Source organism: Helicoverpa armigera, chromosome 4 (assembly GCF_030705265.1).
Source record: "Helicoverpa armigera isolate CAAS_96S chromosome 4, ASM3070526v1, whole genome shotgun sequence".
In the NCBI taxonomy this organism is placed as follows: Eukaryota; Metazoa; Arthropoda; class Insecta; order Lepidoptera; family Noctuidae; genus Helicoverpa; species Helicoverpa armigera.
Window position 1 is genome coordinate 11,247,684 of NC_087123.1, and position 23,686 is coordinate 11,271,369.

General features: G+C 34.6%; 1 protein-coding gene across 4 annotated transcripts in view; it reads right to left on the reverse strand.

Annotated features, from left to right (window-relative positions):
- Lmpt (Limpet) overlaps positions 1-23,686 on the reverse strand; it is a 173,721-nt gene that overhangs the window by 80,594 nt on the left and 69,441 nt on the right. For 3 of the 4 annotated variants that reach the window (XM_064034255.1, XM_064034256.1, XM_021332289.3), the window contains exon 2: positions 8,651-8,906. The exons of the other annotated variant lie outside the window; for it this stretch is intronic. In XM_064034255.1, the coding sequence (XP_063890325.1) occupies positions 8,651-8,835 (185 nt within the window). In that variant the 5' untranslated portion in view covers positions 8,836-8,906. The remainder of the gene's footprint in view (positions 1-8,650; positions 8,907-23,686) is intronic. 4 annotated transcript variants of the gene reach the window in all.

Here is a 23,686-nt window from a genome sequence, read left to right on the forward strand (position 1 = left end):
AAATATCTGCAAGAATGTTTATTTTAATTGCATCACATTTCTGATTTAATGGCTGCTTCTTTTATATGCGATCATAAAATAACTAAATCCTTACATTTTCGATGGTCCCTCCATTTTTTATTTTTAGACTACTTCGATAAACAACGACAGGTCTACTTTGGAATAAGTATCATCTGCCTAGCCTTTTTCCTAACTATGTTGGGGTCGGCTTCCAGTTTAACGAGATGCAGCGGAGTACCAGGGTTTTACATGGAGCGACTGCCTATCGGATCTCGTCATCCCAATTACCCGGGCGACCTAACAGCCTTTGAACTTACTAAGCTCGTAGAATAGAAAAATATATTTTGCTTGATTGTAAACACTAGGTAAAACAAAAATATTAATTGTCAGAACGCTACTAAGGAAAAAATCCACCAGTTGCAGAAGAACGTTAGGTATTTGGATATCTGATTTTGCTTATTATGTTAACTTACTGAGTTTGAACGTGATATTAAGTTTTATGTAAGTCACAACTGCTTTTCCTATGTATCCTTTTATTTCAAGATATCCATTTATCTATTTGCCAATCCATCAAGCCATTAAAATGCGTTTACATGCCCCCTTGTGTACCTGGGCCATTATATTTATACCAAGTGACATTTCCGTTCTATTTCAAGCCATTCCATCATTATTACGTGGCAACCCTGAGCCATAGACAACTGTAGACCTTTCTGTGACCTCCTTGCAACCCCATTTGACTAATGAAATAAACATGCAGTGTGAAAAATGATTTTCGCAGCTTGTAACATTTTGCTTATGGTATCGTCCAAAATCAAAATCAAAATCAAAACTTATTTATTCAAACTTGGCTGCAAAACAGCACTTTTCGAACGTCAGAAAAAAATTACATAAGACAGTCCCCAAAACGCCCACCCTTCACCACTTCCTATGTGTTTTTGCTGGGAAGAAGAAGTGGCGCAACAAACTCCCCAGCAACACATGTCTGTCTGTAGGTTAAAAGAACCTTTCAACAAAGTACATTGAGTATATTGCAGTATGCAATACGCAATATTGTCATAAAATAAAATTACATTTAAAAATGATTTATAAAATCCACCACATGCTAGCTAGCACTCACCCTACGTAACTTGTCTAACTCAAGCAATGAATAAATATGATGTGAAAAAAAAAATTGTATAGCCTCCAATATTTATAATAGTTTATGAGGGAGTGCCCACCTTCATGTGATATTCTATTGCAACCTTATGTCATGTACAACATACATAGGTAAGTAATGAATCTAGTAAATTGGACCGCTCAGCAAGAAAAAAAGAAGTATAAGAAAAGAGTTTACAAAATTATATAATACTACTTATAGTATAGTCAGTAAGACGACCTGGCACCACAAGCAGCACCCGTTCACGAGCATAACGCGAGGATCAGCCATCGCCCCCCTCGCACATCTTTGAGGGAGGGAGGCAACCCGACCGCCGACGCTACCGCAAGCAGTGCCGTCTAAGGGAGCATGACGTACTCACTGCTACACAACTCAATATCAGGATCAATTATCGCTAAGTAGTGGTCCTTATCCTTACTAATATTATAAATCGGAAAGTGAGTTTGTTTGTTTGTTTGTTTGTTTGTTTGTTTGTTTGTTCCGCTTTCACGCCGTAACTACTGAACCGATTGCTTTGAAATTTTGCAGACGTAAAGTTAGAAGTCCGGATTAAATAATAGGGTACTTTTTATCCCGAAAAAAATAGATATTCCCGAGGGAAAACAAAAATATTGTTTGCTTGATGGATGGATTGTAGATGGCGCTGTGTGTCGTTTAAAACAAGGTAATATATTGCAACGAATATAAACATGTAAATTTAGAAGCTAAATGATACGATAATGAATCCCCGAAAATGAGGAATTCCCGAGGGATGATGTACAATTTGTTTAATCGTCTAAACTGTTTTTTTTTACATCTACTTATATATTGCAAACGAATATGAACATATAAATTTAGAAGCTAAATGATACGATAATGAATCCCCGAAAATGAGGAATTCCCGAGGGATGACGTACAATTTGTTTTATCGTCTTAACTGTTTTTTTTACATCTACTTATCCTGAAATAACTATAATTCAACGAATTACTAATTGGTATAAGTATTAGTTAAGTTATTTAGTTCTTGAGGTATGCGATAGATGGCGCTGGGTGTTTTTAAAACGTGTTAACGATGTGTTTTTAAAATACGTAAGAAGTGGAATGATAGCTTTTTAAAACGTGGTGACGTTGTTTTTTTTAAGATACGTAAGAAGTGCAATGATATCTCGCGCTTTAACCTGTAGCTCATTGTTCAATCGCGAGCTTCCCGATAGCTCGATAGATGGCGTTGTGCTTTTCTGTATTGCGGTGTTAAGGTTCGCCGCGAATTAGTCTCAGGTGTTTTGAAATCAGTGGGGCCCAGTAGCGCCAGGGCCAGCCGCAGCTGCAGGTTGTTCGAAAGAGGTACCGCGGCCCTGGTATATAAAAGGCCTAGGACGGAACACGACGATTTTAGTCAGTAAGAGTCTGACACTCCCTCACCGCTGCTAACCCACAGCGGGAAGGGTGAACCGAATTCCACGCGGGCGAAGCCGCGGGCGGAAAGCTAGTTTACTATAATCCAAAGGAAAAAAAATAATATAAATAGATGATTAAAATAAAATATAATAAATACAGTAAATGTATCCTGTCAATAATGTAAAACCAAGTAATGTCAATAATAAAAATATAAAATTGTAAAATTAGGATGTCATTCACAAAAAAAAGACAATTATAATATAGCTGTCTTGCGTTCAACATGGCGACCAACTATTTTTGTCATTCAAATAATCGTTAATTGTATAATATGCCTTTTGAATAAGAATAGCCTTAATTTGTTCTTTGAATTTATTAAACGGCTGTTCTAATAAAGACAGAGGAAGTTTATTATAGAAACGAATACCTAGACCCAGAAATGAACCATGCACTTTATGAAGCCGGTGAAAGGGTACACACAGTTTATGCTTATTTCTTGTATTAATGCTATGGACTTCACTTTTTTTGGTATATAAATGTAAGTTCTGTCTAATATACAGTATATTGGCAAAGATGAATTGTGATGCCACAGTAAGAATACCAATTTCTTTAAACAGCTCTCTGAGGGAAGTTCTGGTACCTAATTGGTATATCGCACGTATAGCACGTTTTTGTAGAATAAATATATTCTCTATATCAGCGGCTTTGCCCCACAACAGAATACCGTAGGACATAACGCTGTGAAAATTACTGAAATACACCAATCGAGCTGTGTCGACGTCCGTGAACTGTCTGACTTTCCTAACGGCGTAGGCGGCAGAACTAAGCCTTCCCGCGAGGCTAGAAATATGTGAACCCCATTGAAGTTTTGTATCTACTGTTATACCCAGAAACACGGTAGATGCAACGGTTTGAAGAACCTCGTTGTTTAGGATAACATTAGGACCTAGGTTTTTTACATTAGGCAAAGTGAACTTAATGCATTTTGTTTTTTTAGCATTAAGTACTAAATTGTTTGTGGTAAACCAGTGCGTAACTAATGAGAGTGCACTGTTTACCTCTTCAAATTGCTCTCTATTTCTGTCAACTTTGAAAATGAGAGACGTATCATCTGCAAATAATACAACGTCGCAGATATTATTGAGGTGGTAAGGCAGATCATTGATGTATACTAAGAATAAGAATGGACCTAATATAGAGCCTTGTGGCACGCCTAGCTGAACTGGAAGGCCTGATGATTTAGAACCATTTACATCTACACATTGCAATCTATGTTGTAAATACGATTCTATTATGCTGAGAGCTCCGTTTTGGACTCCGTAAAACCGTAATTTGCGTAAAAGTGTATCATGATGGACGCAATCAAAAGCTTTGGAAAGGTCGCAAAAGACTCCAATAGCATTTTGAGAATTTTCCCATGCGTTATAAATATGTTTTAGAAGTGCAACACCAGCATCTGTGGTAGAACGACCTTTGGTAAAGCCATATTGTTCTGTATGAAGGAGGCTATTTAAATTGAAATATCGTAGTAACTGCTTGAGTATTAACTTTTCGAAAATTTTACTAAAGGCAGGCAAGATAGAAATAGGTCTAAAATTACTAATGTCTGACTTATTGCCTGATTTAAATAGAGGTATGACTTTACTGTGTTTCATGAGGTCAGGAAAAACACCAGTGTCAATGCACTTGTTGAATATGATAGCAAGGTAAGGAGCAATGACGTCAATTATATTACCTAATAGTTTGATGGAAATGTCCCAAAAATCACCCGTATTTTTTAATTTAAGAGTTTTAAAAACATTAATTACATCCATTGGAGTAACGTGCTCAAAACTAAACAAAGAATTACATTGAGGCACACTAGCACGCATAAGCTGTTCAGCGTCAGTTGAAGATGACCGCTCTTGACGTAAAGTAATGCAATAATATAAATATTTGAGATGAATCTGTAATGAGCTCAAGGTGTTTCAATTTAATGTTTTTTCTTCCGATTCGTTTGAATTCCGAACTACGAAATTTTGAATGACTTACAGATGGTTCTTCTGCATTCACGCATAATGACGTAAACTATATGACCATTTTTGCTGACCGAGCATAAATTGCAACAGGCAAAAATTACTGATTGTCTATTGAACCCAGTCCCTTGTGTTTGTCTGTCGTATTATCAACTACTAGAAAAACAAAACCTTAATCAAATTAGGCCTAGAAAAAACCGATAAGGTAATAAAGGCGGGGTAAATTAAATGTCACGAGGCAAGCCATTTCTAAGGGTTGCCAGATAGCAATAAGTCACTCCTTCTAGGTCAAAGGCCAGGCTTGAAGGTTGGCTGCTTACTTGGACTAGTATTGATGTAAATCTAAGCCTGATTGGTTTATGCCCTCGACGGCTAATAGTTGTAAATCTGTGCCACCTGATTATCAGATAGTAAAGCAATATAACCTACAGAACGGATAACCTTTTTCGTGGTTTACAAAAGGAATTGTAGCTTGTTTTTTGGATTTGATTTAGAATGAAATAGAAATTGATGATTCTCATTTGTTTGAAATCAGAGATTCAAATCCATTTTAAATGTGTTTAGTGCTGATTTATTATCGAATGCACTTAGCATTCTGTACGCTTAAATAAAAACAAAAAAAAAATGAGCTATATCAAAGAGTAGGAAAGTAACATCATATTGTTTTCATGCATCCGTGAAAAGCAGTGTTTTGTAGCAAACGCGTACTATTCGATGTTGCTGATATAAACCAGCGTAATTATGAAGATTTTTCATAACAACCTTTACCAAACATTATAAAAGGGATCAACCCACAAGTTCCACCTGTTTTACCCGAAATTCATAGACTCGTAATGCCATGGCCCTCATTAGCCAAGCCATAATACATTACGACCGAGTCATCCCGGCTCAACGCAGTTTAACACCCGCAAAAACCGTTTTACAACCCCGTTTGATACCTATAAAACTTAGATAATATAACTAACCGGAGACGCCAAAACTCAGCAATTCCTTCCCTTCTGCCAAAGAAGAGAGACGACGACCAGAACGCCACCGTCCAAACTTGTACTGTGCCACAGTATACTTTGTGCAGTTGACTGTTTTCCGTTTCTAAAGGATTTGAACTGATTGACAGCAAACTGCACGAACAAACCTTTAGATCATATTATGTTACATCTGTGCATCAGCAATATGCTTATCTTTGTCAATTTTGTCGAGTGCACATATAAAGATTTGTCATTAAAATTGCATGTGTGGGTTACTTGTTGCTTCCTAGGCGTCAATTGGCAGACTTTAGCATTGATTTGTGCTCATTTCTAATCCGGTTGGTTAATGCTCTAAGCGATAAAATTAGCGAAACGCATAAAAATCGGGTAATTAAACATTAAACGGGTTTACGATTTGATAAACATGTCTGATCGTTTATTGTATTAGAACAATTTAACGTTTCTGATTGAAATTATTTGCGTTGCTGATCTAATTGTGTTTCATAACAGGAAAGTTTTGACTGATTCGCTGGTATACAGTTATCCTTGTAATCTGGGATGATTTTGAATCTGCCAATAGCTTTACATATATTGTAATGATCAGATTCAATTGTTTTGTCAGAAAAATATTTCAATATGGCAAATCCCTGCAGTTTTTATGCGCGGTTCGTCATTTGGTTTTCGTTTGAATACAATTCAATTTATTATTGCGATATTCAATGGAAAACCAGTTACGAGCTAACCCTCAAGTGGTCTTTGTACGCGCTTTTCTTGGGGTCTAGCATCTTTTTCAGATTTATATTTAAAAATTGGACTATTATTAAGAAATAAGGCTAACTGAAAGAAATAGCACGAAAACGGACGTTTAGAAGTGACACGAATATTTACACGGTACATTTAGATAAAACATCCAATGCCATTACTTTTTCAGTACTGAAAGATTTATACTCCTATTAAATCTGTTTCGGAATGCTGATATTACAAGTACCAATAAAATTAAATCTAATTCTCCTGAATGGAAGCTATAAACATTCGGATATTTATTCTAAAAGGATTTGGTCATTTCTAAATATACCAAGACATTTAAGTACTTAGTCGTGAAGAAGGACAATGAATTTTATTAAACCTTCGCTTCGTGGCAATTTAACGACAAAGTAAAAATCACGTTAAAGGAAAACAACAACAATAGGGAAAGGAGTTAACAATCAGATGAGGACAAAGTCAAAAAGTAAAGAACAGATAAGTTTATTGTAGGCTGAAAATAAGCAACACACAGCCCCCAAAACGCACGCCCTTCACCATTTCCTACGAGTACCTACGTGTACCTATGTGTTTTCGTCGGTAACAGAATAAGGAAAGACGCGAATAACATGTGATTTTTGGGTGATGATTACATAAAAATCATATTTTATGCAGTATTAAAATATTTAATCAAAATTGTATAGTTTTCCTTCTCTGTAACTACGGATAAAAGGATAAATCATGATTAAAATCATTTAATCTACCGTAGTATCTACTTATTTTTAGGCAGCTACATATTGTAGTATTGTTCCTATATTGATTGAATAAATCAAACACCAGTTCATGACATAAATTAATTAATCGTTAAGCAAACTTTGGATTTGTATTAGAGGTACATAAACAAGACATTTAAAGGTCTGTCGACTAATTTAATGTTGCTTTGATTGATTCCCTAATGTAACCTCCCTGATGCAATGCAAGTCTTATGCTAATTTGATACCGCATGCAATACGAAGATAGCGATCTAGTCAGATATAGGTACTTGTATCAAAATCTTTACATTCATATTTTTAATCTCATACTGTTCGCGCCACATATGATTGCAATTCTGAAGTTGGTTATTTGTGAAGTCAATAATAGCCAACTTCGAACAAGCAAACCTTTCGACAACACCTGCACCAAAAAAATGCCCAAGGATTCAAAAGCGTAATTCTGAAAATTGCAAAGATATTTGACGCCGTCTGTAATTAAATAACGCTACGAACGAACGCCTATACGAACTAATATAGGTACGGTCGAATACGAACAGGTATTATCAACTCTAAACATCGCCCCTTCATTCCTTTTTCGATCTTGGTCTGCAGCACTTGGTAATATGCCACTAATATTACTCAGGACACCACACTAGTTCCATCAACATGACCATACCATTATCTGACTCCTACAAGCAGTAAATCTTAAGAGTAATATCTGACGTTGTTTTGGCTAGGAATACGCCATCCATCACTTTTAGTACGCCTGTGACTAAGGGCCACAAATTGGGATGGCTAATGGCTAATTCTTAGAGTTGTGGGTTTGGTGGCTAAATTCGTACAAATGTGTGTGGTTGATGGAAGAAACGTTTGTTTTTTTTGGGTGTATTTTGATTATCGTTTTGAAAGATAGTATGCTTAAAGCAAAAAGCCCTTTAGAAGATGCAGCTAGCAGTACCTAAGTGGCATTTTAACGTTGCAAGATTTAATTATTATATACCAAGTGTTTTCAAATTGCTCAAAGTTTAAAAAACACATAGAAAGATAAAGTATTCCCAAAAATGCTATTGCTGTATTTATACCTACGTATTGTATGATGCATTATTTTAAAATGTACAATCTCTAGATTGTTCCGCCATTGCACAGGAACTAGAGATTATAAGAACGTATCCTGACAGCATGCGTGGGCGCACCGCCCAATTTGATGACTCTATTACACGATAAAATTATCGTTCTAATGAAATATTAAAGTGAGAAAGTGCTGTTGATATTACAGCGATTTTGTTTACATTGACGGTTATTGCTGATGAGTCAAGATTTAGTATACAATGTTGTATCAAATGGTTCCATGTTTCCGTTCTAAGATTTATTGTAGAACTTCAAGATTTATGTGTCGTTCGTGAGAAGTTGAAAAAACGATTCCCGAAAGACTGCTACAACTGGCGGAAATAAAAGTAATATTTCGTTTGGAATCTTTTCAAAGGATTTTTTTATTTAAATTCAAACGGAAACAACACTATAGAAACCCTTTTAATTCATAGTTATAAAATCTTGTTAGTACCCCATAAATCTACATAACATTTGACAACTGTCAAACGCGATTTTTTTAAATCAACAGCCAGTACACGCTACAAAAATCAAACTCACCTAATAACCATATCCAGCACATCTTCCTTCTCGAAGACCTTGCAGTACAGATGCAGGATCTTCAAGCAGGTATACTGGAGGCCTGTCCAGTTGACTTCCGCAGACTTGAGGGCCTCACTCCAGGGGCAGTTCTCATGACGGGACAGGCACAACATGCCGTCTACCGCGGTCTCCGTAGGAGGCATTTAAACTATTAATCTATTGTCTTTGGTTTGCTTTTGGTATCACAGTTTTGACAGGTGTCATCACACATCGGCTGTTGGTTGATAGTTAGGTATGAAGAATGACAGCAGTTTTGGTTGAGATTTCGTTGGTTTAGTTTCAAATATTCTTTTGACGAAGATAGAGATGGTTTAATAAATACGATGGACTAGTCCAGGCTAATATGTAACTTTAGTGACAATGATGACGTTTTTGTGAATATCGTCAATCCATGACATTTATTTAATACTCATATCAGAAATATTAAGGAAATTCATCGTTTTAATCAGTTAGTATTGTCATTCCTATAATTAGATCGATTGTTCAATCCCGAATAATGCGATCCGCTATGTTTATCGCATAAAACTGTTTTATAGGACTTAGCCAGGCACGCTGCTTAACTTTTATTGTGCAAGGAATGAGTCTACTTCGAACAGAATGTACGAAACATCTCGATTACTTATCGTGGGATTTTATAACGGTGAACAGTTTCGGCTCAAAGAACAAAAATAGGTAAGACGCATTATAAAAACTCAAGCCTGATACTAAAATGCATTTCTTACAAACAATAGGTGTAATAAAACTAGAAAATTCCTTTCAAACTTTTGGTATTGCAAAGATCCACAAACAAAAGAGATTTATTTCATCTAACAAATGAGAACCAATTCTAATTCCATTTTCATATTCAATCACTTAACCTTTTGCTTGAACGCCTACACAGGCAAAGAAAGTATCAGTTTCAACCTGTCAAAACAGAGTGACGTAGAATAGGTACATGTGACAAAATACATATATTTTTATTTATTAGTTCGCAAAAAAGGACATTGACATTGAGACCCGTTAATCTGAGAACTGAGACGTACAGAAACAATACAAAGGCGGAAGTTTACACATACTTATGTACGTAATTTATGTATTTCAAGAAAGATATACGTGGGAGATACTATTACGTACGATATATTACGGGGTAAAGACGAATATATGAGCTCACCTCTAGTAACGACGTACTTGTACGTCATTCCCGTTTCTGCCTTATGAGAACTTCCCGTGGGCATCGCCAGTTGAAAAACAACTATAAATTGACTATTACTGAATATGGCTGACATGCTAATTAGGTGCCTGCAGTTATCGAGTTCGTGCCTCAAGCCAATATGGGTTGAAAATCCTAAGTCAGAGTCAAAAATGGATAGGAAATACTGCACGGAGTATTCAGAAAAAGTACAAAACTTTGTTAGTATGGAACTCTAACTAAATGTAAAAGGATACCACTTATTCTGTTTTGTTCCTAACATGTTTACAAAATAACCCTTGATTTATCAAGGTTTTAGATAGATCGGGCGTTCATCTGTACTTCGTAACAACATATTAATTTAGCATGTTAACATATTTCATTATGTAAAACAATTTGTGCGAAAAGATAAGCTAGTGATGCATGCATTGCATTTCTGTGCTAATCTTTGACGGATGGATTTTATTCGCGGTTCAAATTAAACAGACATCTGATTTTATATTACCATACCATAGTACATTATGAAACAGGTAAGGATAACAGGCTTCGTGAACTCTTCTTTGTATCAAAATTGACAGAAGTTAAATGACCTGAAACCATAGGTTGTACTTAACAAATGAAGTCTGCATAAATTAGCATTGTTTTATGACACATGTCAAAGAGTAGGTATAAGCTGAGGCACAGTGGGCCATTAACCTGAATGGCCGAACAAAATCTGTACTAGGAAAATATTTTTCCGTTCCCTGTAATGAATTTTAAAGGCGTAATTTTTTGTTGTATTTTACAATACGTAGACACTACATACGACAAAGACCGACTTGCTGATTTATTTTCAATAACAATTAGTTACGGTTCCCACGTGCGAAACGAACCTTCGTATTGACAATGAGAACTAAGCAAATGCATGTCCATTTGAATGGCTATCGGTCACATGTGTCCTACATTGTCTTGTTACTCAATAATTATTAAAACAAATAAAGGAAGCGGTCGCCAACGCTGCCCGCGACCTCTGCCGTAGGAAGTTCTAATTTAAACAATTCACCGTTTATGACCATTGTCTCCGCACTCTCGAACAATGTGTATAAACTTACGCAGTTTGATTAAGCGGTAATTAGAAACGTTCTCTTGTTGTTATTGCTAGGGCAGTACATTGAACGTTGTTATAGTTAAGAAACAATTGAGAGATAAGTCACTTTCAAAAGGCTGCATGCACGTAGCACCTTTGCAGCTTATCTGTCAAAACTGACAGAGTAACTGTCAAACAAAGTCAGTTGCTAAGCAAAATACTCTATTAATCACGTTTGAACGATTTTTTGTCCAGTCTCATGCATTTTAATTTAGCATTGCACTTGTATTTAGTCGACATGAATTGCTAAACAATTTAATAAGCGTAAAAACAGAACCTTATAACAGTTCCCACGTAAAATATTGCAAGCTAACAAGAATACATTATGAGCTAAATTAATAAGGTCTCAAAGTAGACTGGGAACAAAAAATTAAAGCTCAAAATAATCAACAGTCATTTGCTGACATGTCAGAGAATAAATAAGTTCGTTTTTTTTTCTTTTTTGATTTGTAATCGGCTGACAGTCGTATGCGCTTACTTGTAGAGGATTAACGAGGTCCGTATAAGGCGGTTAATTAGGCATTACGAAACGTTTTATGTTTTGTTAAGCTTAGTTACGAACGTGACTTGTTTTGAAATAATAAATTACTCTAAAAATGTTTTTGTCAACTGCAGTTGTCATTGGCAACATAGGACCAGCACATCGTAGAAACTGCAGAACTATCTTGATTGTGGTTCATCGTTCTTCTTGTCATAGTTAAGAATGTTAAGATATTGTTTTAAGAAGTAAGAATAATAACAAGAAGAAATAGACAACCATTTTCTCAGGTCAAGTGCATTTTGTGAAACTGCAACTCTCGAAACCATTAATATCTGCACTCGCTGCGTTCACGTGAACGTAATTGAATGAATCATTCACAAGTGTGCGCAAACGCCGCGTTCTATTTCTCCAACGTTAATGCCATTATGCAATCCTTGACCGCGGCTTTATTCACTACGAAAATAAAATATCCAAATACAGACATTTACGCTAAATATAAAACTTAATGGTACAAAATGGCGGTATTAGGAAAGCCGTTTAGCTGTCTATGGTATGATTACATTTCAATTAAGTTTAAATATCGAATAAGCTTCGGCGCGGTACTGTTTAGTCCATATTTTCTTTAATTTATGTCCTACGTTTAAATTTTAATGGCCTTAACGAGGTTTTAAACGTTTCGATATTATCTGTCGTTCGTCCAAGATTGCATGTTGAAAATATAAAAAAAACAACGCATGCTTGTGAATACATTTATATGCCGATAATATCTGTCTACATACATACCTAACTTCGGAAGGTTTAAATTATTTTTATGTTTCTGGTGAAAATTCAATTTCAACGCGACACTGAATAATCGTAGGGTTAGATGACGGAGAGAAATAGCACTGAGGACAAACTGCCTGACATCTGGCCACAAAAATTAATATTAATTTGTGTCAAGAAAACGTATAGCCGTAATATTTTTAGACGACTTAATTAATTATGTGGACGGTGTTGTTATCTTTATACTGAGAGAATATAAATAAAGTCGTTTATTTTGAGCTCGAAATTATAGTCATACCTAGAATTTCATGTGAAGAATTTTATCTAAATTAGCTGTAATAAAATATTGTATGATGAAGATAACCTCACCTTTTATTTAATTTCTTGTTTAATAAATGTAAACTCTACATCAGAATAAACTGAATAGACTAAATACCAGAGCACAGTTGATTTGACACATACACATAAATCCTCTTTCTACTATTATACCGTTACGTGACAGCGGCTGTCAAACGATGGTCAAGTGAAAAATGCTCACGTTTTAGCATTGATGACGTAATCCAATTATATACTTAACACTTTGCGAGTGTCATTCGAACTATTTATAGTCACGTTCTGACTCTTACGGGTTTCCTTGCATTATTGTTATTTAGACATCGTAATTTTTTATAGGCATTGTAATAATTTTGCCTTTATTTATATCGAGATTATTTAAAAACGATCGTCATAAGTTTAAGATATCACTGCACTGTGGGCTTCATTTAGTTCTCAGTCAGAAAAAAAATATTAACATTTTCGTAGATGAAGTGAATTTTACGTTTTTTTTAACATCATTCCCTATCATAATTTAAATCCACGGGAAGGACTCTTAACTATACCTACACCACGTTATTGCTTATTAATAGCCAATATATAACGGGCACAGGTTCAAAATGTGTCAATGTGTCTAAAAGCACTTTTAAAAATAACGTCCAATTTATACGCAGTAAAATATCGTTGATATTAAACTTCTTGACAGCGCTCTGATTTTGTCTCTGTCATAACATTTAATTATGTGCGAAAAATACGAGTTCGTGGGAGCAAAATCATACTTTTTATGTGACATTTTATTTAAAACGAGATGGGTAATAGCGGAACGGTCTAGTATTTGAGATATTTAAGTTTTTATACTGAGGAATGAATAGATACATCAACAGTTATCGTACATGTACGCATCCTGTATATTTTTTCAAAAGAATTTTCATTGCCACTTAAATGTTTACTCAGTTATTTCTTTATTAAAAAGTTTATCTCTTTTTCATTAATAAACCGGCCAAGTGCGAGTCGGACTCGCGCACCGAGGGTTCCGTACAAATGCTGTATAGATAAAAAGTGAGTTTCGCGCCAACCGTTCAGTTTAGAACAATCATAAGTAGTTATGGTAATTTTAAATTATTTGGCATGGCACATGAACTAGGAAAATGCAAATTGCTAAATTTTCTTTGATTAAGACGCCTCTTTTTTCAACTGTTTTATTCACGTTCACATAAGTTTTTAAAATACGTCTGCTGAGTGCAACGACCCACAACGCTAAAAGAAGGTATTCAGTATTCATGTCTCCATGGGTTCACAGAATAATGAGTAAATAACTTATAATTCTTACTGCTCAGGCTCTTTGTCAGTCAATCACGTCGCAATGCACCGTGAGACAGTCGGGTAAAACTGACTTGAAAGCAAATGTGTTGTGCACAAGCATTTTTCTCATTAAACTGGTGTTTTGATCTGAATTACACTTCCTTTATATAGTTTTCATCATCATCTATCTCCTTCTATTGTCTTTTCCCAACTAATTCTGGGCCGGCTTTCAGTCTGACCGGATTCAGATGAGAACCAGTGCTTTACATGGAGCGACTGCCTGTAAGACCTCCTCAGCTCAGTTACCCGGGCCTTCCAAAGAACGACTGACTACCCCGTAACGAAAACTGGACCTCCAAAACCGCTCCACGAAGGCTATTGGGGGATTTCAATAACCAATACGTCCGTCGATTGCGATTAGATATTGAGTTTTGAAATAAATAATCCCCACACCAATTATGTCAAATTTCCATCCATTCTCAAGAAAATATTGTTTCACAAGCACCTTCTATAGAATATTGACGCTAAGCGTTTATTTATATTTCCTACGGTGGCATCCTCCCATCATTATGTACACATATGACATGTTGTCATTCGCCGTAGACGCACCTGCAGCAATCTATTGGAACTCATGGGTCGCGTGAGAAAATCCTCACTTGTTTCTATAATCACTCAATCTAGCTGTGATTATGGTGGACTAATGCTCGTAACTGTTTAGATCTTAGAATCGTTTAATAGGACTGTCTATTACGGTACTAACTTTATAATAATCCGTGGTACTTATACAATTTCTTAACATCAATATCGGCTTCAAGAAATTTTGGTATGACCAGGTCATTTTAAGAGAACCTTCGTAAGAATGAAGTCTTGTTAGACATCGTCTGCATAGTGGTCATTCTATGGAGAATGATGACTAGAAACATTACCATTTCTTCAAAAACCTGATACAAAATGTAATCTAAATAGCCGTCCTTGACTTGAACCATTTAAAAACAGAGAAAGTTATTTTCGCATTTAGAACAGTAGTGTCTAAGCATGTAGGTTAAGACATATTATGTATTTAAATCAGGTCTGCAACGTAAGGTTTCAGTGACGGAGTAGGTCGTAACATAGATTTTATTTAAAACTAAGTAAAATCGTTAAAAACTATTTTATTAAGGGATATAAAACTAGCATAGCCATAATACCACCTCATTTTATTATTTGAACGATAGGTATTTGTATGTATGTAGGTATGTGTACCAAAAATGTGACATCTCTTTTTATCTTCGTACTTATGTATTCGAAAGTATTTAAATATTTAGCAAGTAATAAAAGGTCATTGACGCTATTACATATAGCAACAGATGTCATAAACATTTTTCATAACTAAGAAAGCCAGAAATGTCAAATTAATTTGACATAAAACTATGCAACGAGAGAAATAAATTCAATGTCAAGATCATTTGTCGTTGAACAAACCAATAAAAATGTCTCAAGCCCGGTCATTGCACAGTGTGCAAAATATTTTACGACTAGACAAAAATGTTACACATAATATTCATCATCGCTTAATCATATCCTCGGAAAAAAATTAAATAAACTTCATGTACTGGTTTTTATTTGATTAAGTTCTTGTTAATTGGATTTAGTGGTTTAACCTCCAGTTTTTTTGAGAAACTAAGTCCAATACAACGTAAGTTACCTATTCTTGAACTTGAAGCTTACGGGAGTAAGCGTATCTTGCTATTATTTTGTGGCATAGTTTAGGTTCATTCTGAAAATTATCGAAAGATATAATTTATTAAATATTAAAACTTAAAAATATTAAAAATTAATTAACATACAAATTCAATGCCACCAAAAAAAAACTTCGAAAAACCCAATAATTAAAATAATAATAAACAGTTTATTACATTTCAGTGTCAGTTACTGATAAAGAAATGCGACGTTTTGTCTGTCATTCTTCACCTCATGACCTCATTGTAATTTTGACAACTTTGATTTACACCGACCAAGGTTAAGTGCAACGACTCTGGTAATTATTCGCTATTCAAGGAATTTGTAAACAAAACACTCGGTGACAGATGACGTAAATATGTTACGAATTTTTAACTTTATTACTTTCAGATTAGAATCTATTTTTGGCTGCTGTATTTTGGTATCTCCTGAATACTTTTGTATTAGAAATTTGATTAGGTGCACTCTTACCACGCCTCTCGTGCGTACACGTCGAAATAAATCCAACATTTTTTAAAACCTTTTTTTTTTGTGTAAACTCGAATCTGCCTAGTACCTACAGAGTTTCATTCAATGAATAAATTGAAAACCATTTAATTTTTAAAGCAAGTTTATTATTAAATCTTATTTTAACTCAACTAAAACTCATAAAAAATGGGCCTATCTGTCAAAAAACGCGGTAACTAGCCGTAAATATTCACTGTCGTTTTGCGTGTTGTATCTGTGAGTTTGAATTATGATTATGATTTGGTAAGTGTTGAAACATTCACAACCTACGTTAATAAATAAAAACATATGTAGGCACATAGACAATTTTGCGGTTAATAAACTCATCATTCCAGCTTTGCTAAATCAAAATGATTCTTCACCATTCTAAGGTTTCACGGAATCAATGTAAAATACAGAATAACGCGTATTTAATTCTACTTAACTTACGCTTATCACCGTGTAGTAATTAGACGAAATCACTTAACGACTCACACCCATTATCTGTAATCACTACGTGTCCATATTTACGATGTTTTAGCGTTCGTGCTTGTTAGCGGCCATTAAGTTAATCATGAATGAATTACGCCCAACTTCACACAACATAAGACTCAGTTTCCATAAAACTACAGTTCACTACGTATTTTCACGTTCAATTTTCGAAGTACGCTTGTTTTTATGTTGACTTTTATGTCATCGGCAAACTTAAACTTTCGTACCCTGGCTCCGGAGCGCTGAAATACGCGAGACACAATTGATTTTCTATTGTTTTATAATTAGCGGCATACGCGTTTCGTGTTCAACCGCTCTACATTACACGTTGCACACTGTGCAGCTACTTGTTTGAGAGATAATCACAGAGATTTTTCTAGAAAAAATCTGTCTCTAATGAGGAATATGCTGGTCGTTCCGTGACTGCTCTCGTTAGATCGCTATGTTTAATGAGACGATAAAAATTGAAATAACAATTCATGTCGTGATCAAAGATGTAAAATATAATAATCGTTTAAAATATGAAAGAAGCACAACAATATTATTGTGTCAGCTGATTTTTATAAGTTCCTAGGCGTAGGTAATTGATTACTTTAATTTTTCAAACGAATTTTTTTATCTGTGGGTGAGCATAGAGTAGTTGTCAACCCATTTTCTGTCGGATGTTCCGTGAAGGCGGGAAAACAAAATTATTGTTGTCCTCGATATATTGCACTTTGATGTTTCAAATAAATATTCTCACAAATATACAGTTTCAAAGAGGTACTTATATTTCATTGTCATTATCTTCCGCGTTGTCCATTTCATTAATAGTAGGAATGACCTTCTGTCAAAACTTAATTTATAACCTAACTTTTTTTAAGAAACATAGACAATGGCATCCAACAGACGCTCAAAAAAGGTTTTATACAACGTTCGATTCGCTAAGAATACATTTATTTCAAAGAACAATACACAATCCGAGTTAAAACTTAAAAGTTCGATTTGATTTCACAGCATGCGCTTAATGGCTTCCATATGTTATTTTTCGCTACAATCCACAATTTGCACAAAATAATAAACAGCCATTGCATTCCAGCTGTGATTCTTTGAAAAAAGCCTAGAACGATTAAATAGGTCACATTTCTCTAAAGCGTTTTATTGAATTGGACCGATATTTGTTTTGGGCCGAAGAGATGGCGGCTGGCATGATTATTATTGGGAAATATGTTGGTACCATGGAGAACAAAACATTAGCGGAGATACCATAAAGGAAAATCTTCTATGAATGTAACGCGCCAAAATGCGGATGTTCAGTGGACGAGGAATCTTACTGTCTCCGCCCTTATTATACGCTTTCTTTGGACCCGCCGCCGTTTGTTTCAAAGAATCAGAACTCCTAGTTAGTTCACTCGTAACTAATAGTTCGGTCATGCCCAACGTACGCATTTGACCTATGTAAGTGAAGGCGTCTGGCCTACCTGCATCTCCACTCATTTTTCCTTACTCCGTGGTTCGTACTCTTCACTCTTCCTCATTACTGTTTTGTATCAGAAGGTATGTTCAAGGCTGCGCGTAAAAACCAGCGATAAACCGGCGCCTGAGTGCCCGAGATATAGGTTATCTGTGACAGCTTACGAGCTTACTACCAAATCTAATGTGGGCAGCTATTAGCGACCTTTGCATTAAAAAAAATCTTTGAAATTGGAACAAGATTGTGAAATTTAAGATACCATTTTAAGTTAAAAAGACCACAGTGCCAGCATTTTTAAAAATGTTCACAGATAAAACAATATGTTTTTGAATATAGAATGCCAAGTTTTCCTTGGCAGCATTGCTAATGGCGGAGTTATTGATATTTTGCGATGCGATGGTGTTTTGTCAGTAATTGACAGTTTAACAAACGCATTGTTTATTGTGAACAGAACTAATGTAATGAGCTGTTTTCTGCATTATAATTCTCAGCCGTCATCACACTAGGTCACAAGGCATTCGTACCTTGTCGACGTGCATCTATGATAAGTAGGGTTGCCACCCGTACTTTATTATAAAGTATTGTACTTTATTTCAAGTAATTGTACTTTATACTTTATGAAAACAATAAAGTACGCGAAAATACTCTTTTTAAATAATTTCTTGATACTAATTTGATAAAAACCGCAAAAAGCAATAAAAATATGTTTTTAAACAAAATAATAAATAAATATAAATTGTACTTTATTTTGATACTGTGTACTTTTTTTTTCTTACCTATTATTACCAATGCACTTTATCTGCCAAAAAAAAAGGTGGCAACCCTAATGATAAGTGTCTACTTCTATCTAACTACCTAAAACATAGATAGAAAGATGGTAGGTATAGAATCTTTTTGCAGTAAAGAAGTCATCAAACATTCCATAATTTGAATTATCGTCAACATAAAATGACAGTTACATTAATGGCGTCGGGTAAATAAAAAGGCGCGTAAAAATAATAATACATTTTTTATGTCGTAAGGGAGTGGCCAGCCTTGAGTCATCCCGTGTGATGACAGTCGTGATATTTCATTAGAATTAATTAATTCATATGAATAATGAAAGCTTTTATTTATTAAATTAATTAATTAAACTTTATGTGATATGTGATTTATGAAATCCTCTATGTAATCTATGCTCAACTTTTTTTTTACTGAACTTACAAATTTACTGCTAATGCAAATGAACAACTAGCTTGATGTTTCGGAAGAGCTTTATTATGCCTAATTGAATATACCAATACCACCTACTAATAGTACCTATAATTTTTAATTTCTTTCACAGCTATCATCAAGGACCGAGACCTCAATCTGCGGAACAACGTCAACTACAATTTACGGATTCCAGTTACGTCACATCATCCGAAGTGTAGGCACGCCAATATGTGAAGAAACATTTACTCATCAAACAGAATCCAATTTTCCGGCATAACAATGTCTGACGATGATAGACATTGTGGATACCATGTAATTGGAGGCGTCAATCTCTGCTGAAGATCTAAAACAGATCGTTCGATTGAGTTGTTGTGTAAACAACGCACCGTTTATTTTCAATACAGAATATTCGATATTCGAATTTTTTATCGATGATTTTTTTCTTTTTTACCAAAGAGTTTTTATGCTGTACGTACAGAAATAACGAGTTAACTAGGTAACAGGTCTTAGTGTTTGTGACTTCCAGAAGCCTTATAAAATATCACACGATCTTGAACTGCCATAAGCCGTAGTTTTATTAGTAGGTACCTATTGTTACTAGTATTCCCTGTACAGGAGTGATAAAAATAATGAATCAACAAAGTTGTTTCCTGGTTATATGCTCGTGTTTTACCTTATTCTCTGTTTTCCGAGATACACTGTGCTCAATTAGAGGTTTAGACCGATAGCTGTATACTGTATATAATAATTCATTTATCCTAGTGTTTTTTATTTTTTACTGAGTATGTAAAAGTGAATGCATGCATTCTGCAAACTGATATATTACGTGTAGCAGAAGGCTTGTTTACTGGTCAGCGTGAGTGATTGAATGAATTAACTGCTGTAGTAAGACGTGATCAATCGTAAAACTAAGATAGGAAGAATATCTAGAAGGAAACGTAAAAAATATAGGTATAGGATTACATACAACATGGTCATATTTTCATATATTTTTAACCGACTTCCCAAAAAAGGAGGAGGTTCTCAATTCGTCGGGATTTTTTCATTATTTTTTTTATGTATGTTCACCGATTACCCGAAGACGCTTGGATCGATTTCGGTGGCGTATAAGCTCAGGTACATCCATTAGACACTGACCGATGACATTTCTAGGCCGATGCACCTAAGAATAGTTTTTTTTTTGTTTTTCAGTGTTTTTTGGGTGACGTTTTAATTTTTTTTTAGTCTGACATTTCCGCTCCGAAAATATTGCTGATCATACAAGTACCTAACATAATAGCCAGTTTATCAATTCCGCTTCTCTCTTATTGTTGTGAGTACAGCCTAGAAGCAGGTTATGTAAATAGGGTTGTTTCCAATTTTCGAAAATCTATTTAAATAGCTTCTAAATAATTTAAAGATCACTCCTCCTATAATTTTGCGTCTTAAATCTCTTTACTTTTTATGTATTCGATTTTTTTCTATTTTTCTTAAAACATTGCCCAGAAAACGCTCGATCACGTGACTGTGACGTCAGAGTATACTATGTGTTCCTTTACACTTTGCACATCTAAAGAGAATAAACTAATTGAAAGAACTCATTGATTTTAAAATTGTAATAATGTATTCTTATAATACAGATACAAAAACAAATATTTTTAACATTTAAATTATTTTTAAACATTGGGCAGAAAAGAAAATACCTGTAATGTTTTGAGTTGTGTACGCGGTAAAATGAAACTGTGCAAAGGAACGTAAAGTTTGTGTTTGTTATAGAGGTTATATTTGTGTCATCTTGGTTATTAGCAAAGAATTGAGCGACAATAAAACTATCAGCTTTCATAAATCCTTTCTCCATGATTCTTTTCTAACTTTCTTTCGCTCAAACACAAATAAAAACTGAAGAATACAACACATCAATTCTCAGGTTATACCTGTCATAGACTGTCACTGTCAAATACTTGTCATTGTCAATGTAAAGTGACGACATCGGACTCGATTCACCGTTTTCAAGGGCGTGACGTAATAGACGATAAATTTAAATTTCATAAATTATTTAAAAATTATGTGGTCAGTTATTATTAATATAATATAGCTTATCGTGTTTCTAGTGTTGTGAACTTTCGGTGGATATACCTATTTTTAATTGACTGAATACTAGGAAACAACCCTATTGTTTGGGCAAACGTTTCATGTAGTAACAAACAACTATTGTCCTGTCAATATACAAGAGAAAGTGCATTGTTCTGAAATCTAATACAAACCACAAATTCCTACACTTGATGGCTTTGGAAACTTCCTCGGTAGCCAATGGAAGATAATTTTTCTGTTTGAAATTATTTAACAATAGTGTGAATTTCCCGTAAGTGCAACGTTTATAAATATTAAAAATGTTAATAATATAGGTAGCTAACAGTAAATAGTATTACTTATGTTAGGTACCTAGATGAAGTGTATGGTAGTTCTTCTGAACGACTACAGTGTTTGAGTTTCATTTTATACTTGTATTTTTTTTTTAATTCTCTTTTCGAACCGAAAACAGTTTGAAGATAACATGTAAGTTATAGGTAATGTTTCTGTATTCTACATATTCTACTAGGTCGGAATAAAAATATTTTCTTTTGACGTTCGTTCAGTAAACACATTCATGATGGATTCATCCGGCATACGATATTTGAGCTCGTCATCTCAGACGTTATTTTTTAAAACAATCGATTGTTGTTTTGGTAACAAAATAACAGCGTCTCATTTGACGATTTTATAATTATACTATACACATAGTACAGTTTTGTAGCCAGTTTCATTTACTATTTACAAAGCACCGTTTTACCAGTGTTAGAACCGCCAAGGATTCGACGACTTCTGCGCATTCGTGAAATAGCATTTCATTCATTTTACCAATTTTCTTTGCTTCCAGTATTATTAATATACAGTATCTGATGTACCGTACCGTACCATACCGTGAGATTAAAGAATGTTTTTATCAGATAAAAACTGAAAATAATATTAAATTTGATCTTCAGAAGTGACTCGGTCAGGAGATCAAAATATTCACTTAGTATTTATGTACCTACTTAAAAATAGTAAAGTAATAGGTCATCTAAAAATAAATAAATATGTAGGTCTAATTAATTGGTACGAAAAAGGCCATATGCGAATTGAAAAAATACTATGTAATGAAGATAACGACTATTTTAATAAAAAAGAAAAAAATTGCGATGACTACAGAAAATACATAGCATACATAGCAGAAAACTGATCTAAAAATAGCTATTTGACTCCCCACTGCACTTATCCAACCTCTAATGCATAAACCGCTCGTCATAATCGCATTGCACACGATCAGCTGATCACAAGCCGCCATTGTTACAATTTTACAATCGCCATATTTGTTTTACAAATGAATTAGTTCGCAGAAACATTTGTTTTGTATTCAATTAGCTTAAGAACTAACGTGTTTACTTTTCAATGAAAGGAGTATAGTGTTAAAGGACTTTGTTCGTGGTCACGTTTAAGGAAAATCACGGAATACTGAAGTGTTTGTATGTTACTGTAATACGTCGTGCTACGTCAAAGGATTGTATTATTTCATTTAACACGTTAATACTTATTCAAAAATGGAATGCAGTCACACAATATTGTATCCAGAAAAAAGATGAACTGTCAAAGGAGGTTTGATGTCATCCTCCGTTTAGCCACAGTAGAGAATTTGTCCTACCCATCAGAACGAAAAGAGAGACAGTAACATGTAGATTTGGAGGTTTGTACTTAATGTTTTACTAACTACTTTTATATGAAGAAAGTTTGCTTTTCTTTAATATCGATAGAATGCCACCCAACTCACAGCAACAGTTAATAATAATTACACATTTACAAATAAACGATTTCCGAGTCCTTGTTACAATATTCCAGTCCAGCATCATTATTCGTAACATAAGAATTCCAATAATCCCTAACCAGTCATAATACGGCTTTACTTCTTTTTTCACCAAAACAAGCGGTTGACTCAGAATCGTGAAAGCATGACTCAAGTCTTGCGCGTACGCACCGGCGTTATAGAAACGTTATTAAACGAAATGAGACTAATTTAGTAATTAAGATTTGCTGGTAATTAATATGGTTTGAAATTTATTGCAGTACAGGTGCACCATATGGCCATATTTTTTACCGTAAGTAGACAGGTCCACTATAATTGGATATTTTTGATCTTCCTGAAGAGCTGAGCTACCTGATGCAATGATTTAGAAAAATAACCGAATTTTCGAGGGAAAGGAACTCGACAGTTCTTTGAGTATCTCAGTCTACAAATCAGACAACATTAAAAATGTAATAGTGGCTCGGAGAATCATAAAGCGAATTAGGGTTGATTTATAAATATACGTATATGATACAATATAAATCACCCCTTAATCAACCCTTAGGGATGAACGGTAAAAAAAAAACATTGTTGTCCTAGAAATTGCGATAGATATAGCTCTTATTTTAACAGATTAGGACTGAAGTATTAGTCTAGATTCAGT